The sequence below is a fragment of the Phalacrocorax carbo genome, chromosome 26 (genome assembly GCF_963921805.1).
Source record: "Phalacrocorax carbo chromosome 26, bPhaCar2.1, whole genome shotgun sequence".
Lineage (NCBI taxonomy): Eukaryota > Metazoa > Chordata > Aves > Suliformes > Phalacrocoracidae > Phalacrocorax > Phalacrocorax carbo.
Window position 1 is genome coordinate 4,776,658 of NC_087538.1, and position 5,019 is coordinate 4,781,676.

Genomic DNA, 5,019 nt, shown 5'->3' on the forward strand with positions numbered 1-5,019 from the left:
CATAAGATCCTGATCCCCCAGAAGATCCCGATCCCCCAGAAGATCCCGATCCTCCATAGGATCCCGATCCCCCGGAAGATCCTGATCCTCCATAAGATCCCAATCCACTCCCCTGAGATCCTGATCCCCCATAGGATCCCGGTCTGCCCCCATAAGATCCCGGTGAGCCCCCATAGGATCCTGATCCCCCATAGGATCCCGGTCTGCCCCCATAAGATCCCGATCCCCCATAAGATCCCGATCCCCCATAAGATCCCAGTCTGCCCCCATAAGATCCCGATCCCCCATAGGATCCCGGTCTGCCCCCATAAGATCCCGGTGAGCCCCCATAGGATCCTGATCCCCCATAAGATCCCGATCCCCCGGAAGATCCCAATCCCCGGAAGATCCCGATCCCCCATAAGATCCCGGTCTGCCCCCATAAGATCCCAATCCCCCGGAAGATCCCGATCCCCCATAGGATCCCGGTCTGCCCCCATAAGATCCCGATCCCCCGGAAGATCCCGATCCCCCATAAGATCCCGATCCCCCGGAAGATCCCGATCCCCCATAAGATCCCGATCCACCCCCCTGAGATCCCAGTCCCCCGGAAGATCCCGGTGAGCCCCCGTAGGATCCCGAATCATCCCCGTAGGAAGCAGGGAGCCCGTAGGATCCCGAGCTGTCCCCGTAGGAGCTCAGCCCCCCATAGGATCCGGATCCACTGCTTGCTTGGGATCCGCTGCCCCCCTGGGAGCCGGGGCTGCCCGATCCTGAACCGGATCCTCCGTATGATCCCCCAGAGGATCCCGACCCGCCCCCGTAGGATCCGGATCCGCTTCCCCCTTGGGATCCGGGTCTGCCCGATCCCGATCCAGTCCCAGAGGATCCTGAACTGGATCCTCCTTGTGATGAGCCGGGTCTGCCTGATGCGGATCCCATCCCCCCTTGGGATCCTGAGCTGGATCCCCCGTAGGATCCGCTTCCCCCGTGGGAGCCGGATCCGCCCCCGTGAGGCCCGAGTCCGTAGGATCCCAGCCGCCCGCCGGATCCCGGTGACACAAAGGATCCTGAGCCGTCCCCGTAGGATCCCGGTCTGCTCCCGTAGGATCCTGGCTTGCCCCCGGAAGATTCCGGCGATACGTAGGATCCCGAAGAGCTTCCGCCTCCCTGGGATGCTCCGGACCCGCCCCCGTAGGATCCCGAGCTGCCGGGGGATCCCGAACCACTGGGGGATCCCGAACTGCCGGGGGATCCCGATCCGCCTCCGTAGGATCCCGAGCTGCCGGGGGATCCCGAACCACTGGGGGATCCCGATCCGCCCCCGTAGGATCCCGAACTGCTGGGGGATCCCGAACTGCCGGGGGATCCCGATCCGCCCCCGTAGGATCCCGAACTGCTGGGGGATCCCGAACTGCCGGGGGATCCCGATCCGCCCCCGTAGGATCCCGAACTGCCGGGGGATCCCGAACTGCCGGGGGATCCCGATCCGCCCCCGTAGGATCCTGAACTGCCGGGGGATCCCGAACTGCCGGGGGATCCCGAACTGCCGGGGGATCCCGATCCGCCCCCGTAGGATCCCGAACTGCCAGGGGATCCCGAACCGCCTCCGTAGGATCCCGAACTGCCGGGGGATCCCGAACTGCCGGGGGATCCCGATCCGCCCCCGTAGGATCCCGAACTGCCGGGGGATCCCGATCCGCCCCCGTAGGATCCCGAACTGCCGGGGGATCCCGAACCGCCTCCGTAGGATCCCGCCCCGCCGGGGGATCCCGCCCCGCCCCCGGAGGGTCCGGCCGCGTCCCCGCCCAGCTGGGGGCTGAGGAATCCGGGGGGATCCTTGCAGGGATCCACCCCGGCCGTCAGCGGGACCAATCGGGAGCCGGAGTCGCAGCGGCCGGAGGCGTCTGGGCCAAAGGGGGGGGAGGGGAAGGGCGGGGTCAGCGGCTCCCAGGGCATCCCAGTCCCTCCCAGTAACCCCCCCATCCCCATCCCACCCCTCCCCGCTCCTCCCAGTCTCCCTCCCGGTCCCCCAGTCCCTCCCAGTCCCTCCCAGTATATCCCAGCCCCCATCCCAGTCCCTCCCAGTGTATCCCAGCCCCCATCCCAGTCCCTCCCAGTATATCCCAGTCCCTCCCAGTGTATCCCAGCCCCCATCCCAGTCCCTCCCAGTGCATCCCAGCCCCCATCCCAGTCCCTCCCAGTATATCCCAGTCCCTCCCAGTGCATCCCAGCCCCCATCCCAGTCCCTCCCAGTATATCCCAGCCCCCATCCCAGTCCCTCCCAGTGTATCCCAGTCCCTCCCAGTATATCCCAGTCCCTCCCAGTGCATCCCAGCCCCCATCCCAGTCCCTCCCAGTATATCCCAGCCCCTATCCCAGTCCCTCCCAGTGTATCCCAGTCCCTCCCAGTATATCCCAGCCCCCATCCCAGTCCCTCCCAGTATATCCCAGTCCCTCCCAGTGCATCCCAGTATATCCCAGTCCCTCCCAGTGCATCCCAGCCCCCATCCCAGTCCCTCCCAGTATATCCCAGTCCCACCTGGGAGGCACAGGCAGAGCAGCAGGAGCCCGAGGGCGGGGGGCAGCCGGGGCCCGGCCATGGCCGGCGACTCGGGGGACCTCGGAATCATCGGCGACACCGATTGGGGCAGGGCCTTAAGTAGGGTCCGGGTGGGGTGGGGCACCCCGGGGTGCCCCCGCCCGGGGAGGGGACCTTTGGGGGGGGGGCGGGGACGGGCCCCGCCCGCACTAAACCTCTGACTCACTGGGAATGACCCGCTTCGGGGGGCCGCCCGGACGCTGGGCCCCCTTCTGGGGTGGGGGGGTCACCCAGACTCCTGGGCCCCCTTCTGGGGTGGGGGGGGTCACCTGGACACCTGGGCCCCCTTCTGGGGTGGGGGGGGTCACCCAGACTCCTGGGCCCCCTTCTGGGGTGGGGGGGGTCACCCAGACGCCTGGGCCCTCTTCTGGGGTGGGGGGGGGTCACCCTGACACCTGGGCCCCCCTTCTGGGGTGGGGGGGGGGTCACCCTGACATCTGGGCCCCCTTCTGGGGTGGGGGGGTTCACCTGGGCACCTGGGCCCCCTTTTGGGGTGGGGGGGTCACCGGGACGCCTGGGCCCCCTTTTTGGGGTGGGGGGGGTCACCTGGACACCTGGGCCCCCTTTTTGGGGTGGGGGGGGTCACCTGGGCACCTGGGCCCCCTTTTGGGGTGGGGGGGTCACCGGGACGCCCTGGGCCCCCCTTTTTGGGGTGGGGGGGTCACCCAGACGCCTGGGCCCCCTTCTGGGGTGGGGGGGGTCACCTGGACACCTGGGCCCCCTTTTGGGGTGGGGGGGTCACCGGGACGCCTGGGCCCCCTTTTTGGGGTGGGGGGGGTCACCTGGACACCTGGGCCCCCTTCTGGGGTGGGGGGGGTCACCTGGACACCTGGGCCCCCCTTCTGGGGTGGGGGGGGTCACCCAGACGCCTGGCCCCCTTCTGGGGTGGGGGGGGTCACCGGGACGCCTGGGCCCCCTTTTTGGGGTGGGGGGGGTCACCTGGACACCTGGGCCCCCTTTTGGGGTGGGGGGGTCACCGGGACGCCTGGGCCCCCTTTTTGGGGTGGGGGGGGTCACCTGGACACCTGGGGCCCCCTTCTGGGGTGGGGGGGGTCACCTGGACACCTGGGCCCCCTTCTGGGGTGGGGGGGGTCACCTGGACACCTGGGCCCCCTTTTGGGGTGGGGGGGGGTCACCTGGACACCTGGGCCCCCTTCTGGGGTGGGGGGGGTCACCTGTACTCACAGGTCCCCTTTTGGGGTGGGGGGGTCGCACCTGGGTCCCCTTTTGGGGTGGGGGTGGGGTCACCCTGACTTCTGGGCCCCCTTTTGGGTTGGGGGGGGTGCACCCTGACTCCTGGGCCCCCTTCTGGGGTGGGGGGGTCACCCAGACTCCTGGGCCCCCTTCTGGGGTGGGGGGGGTCACCTGGACACCTGGGCCCCTTTTGGGGTGGGGGGGGTCACCCTGACTCCTGGGCCCCCTTCTGGGGTGGGGGGGGTCACCTGGACACCTGGGTCCCCTTTTGGGGTGGGGGGGGTCACCTGGGCACCTGGGCCCCCTTTTGGGGTGGGGGGGTCACCCTGACACCTGGGCCCCTTTTGGGGTGGGGGGGGTCACCTGGACACCTGGGCCCCTGTTGGGGTGGGGGGGGTGTCACCCAGATGCCTGGGCCCCCTTTTTGGGGCGCGGGATTGGGGTCAGGGCGTCGCCCAGACTCGGGCGGGGCGGGTGCGCCCCGACGCCTGGGTCCCCTTTTGGGGTTTCAAGGTCATAAAGGTCAGGGCGGGGCTCCCGGACGCCTGGGTGTCCCCGGGTCCCCCCCCGAAGCCGCCGATTTGGGGCCTCGCCCCTGGCTCCGGCCGCCCAGTGGATCCCAGGGATCTGGGGGGGATCCGGGGGGATCTGGGGGTGCTGGGGGGCGGGGGAATCCTGGGGATCCCCAGGGGGGGAAGCCTGGGGGTCTGGGGAGATCCTGGGGGTCTCTCAAGGGGGAATCCCAGGGGGGATCCTCAGGGATCTGAAGGGATCGGGGGGGGTGGGTGGGAAGTGGGGATCCTGCGGGGGAATCTTGGGGCTCAGCGGGCATCCGGGGGGGTCCTAAGAGGGGGGATCTCCTGGGGGGGGTGCTGGGGGTTGGGAGGGATCCAGGAGGATCTGAGGGTTCCCAGGGATCTGGGAAGGGAGGGGGGATCCTGGGAATTGGGGGGATCCTGGGGGTCCCCAGCAGGGAGAATCCAGGGGGGATCCCAGGGAGGGGGGAAGTTCCTGGGGATCCAGGGGCTCCCAAACAGGGGGTTCCCAAACAGGGGGTTCCCAGGGTGAATCCTGGAGATCAGGTGGGAGATGGGAGCTCCTGGGTGAGGGGGTGCCGGGGGGTCCTGGGGACCAGGAGGGATCCAAGGGGTCCTGGGGGGGAATCCCTGGGGACCTGGGGGGATTCAGGTGGTCCCAGGGAGGGGGGATTGGGGGGGGGAGTCCCTGGGGATCGGGGGGGTTCA

At 69.3% G+C, this 5,019-nt stretch overlaps 1 protein-coding gene across 1 annotated transcript in view; it reads right to left on the reverse strand.

Moving 5' to 3' along the window:
• Positions 1 to 543: 543 nt before the first annotated feature.
• The window catches only part of LOC135317517 (collagen alpha-2(I) chain-like), a 5,031-nt gene continuing 555 nt past the window's right edge, over positions 544 to 5,019 (reverse strand). The window contains exons 2-4 of the mRNA XM_064473809.1: positions 2,522 to 2,636; positions 1,281 to 1,886; positions 544 to 1,157 (exon numbers count right to left, since the gene is read on the reverse strand). Of these exons, the coding sequence (XP_064329879.1) occupies positions 623 to 1,157; positions 1,281 to 1,886; positions 2,522 to 2,636 (1,256 nt within the window). The 3' untranslated portion in view covers positions 544 to 622. The remainder of the gene's footprint in view (positions 1,158 to 1,280; positions 1,887 to 2,521; positions 2,637 to 5,019) is intronic.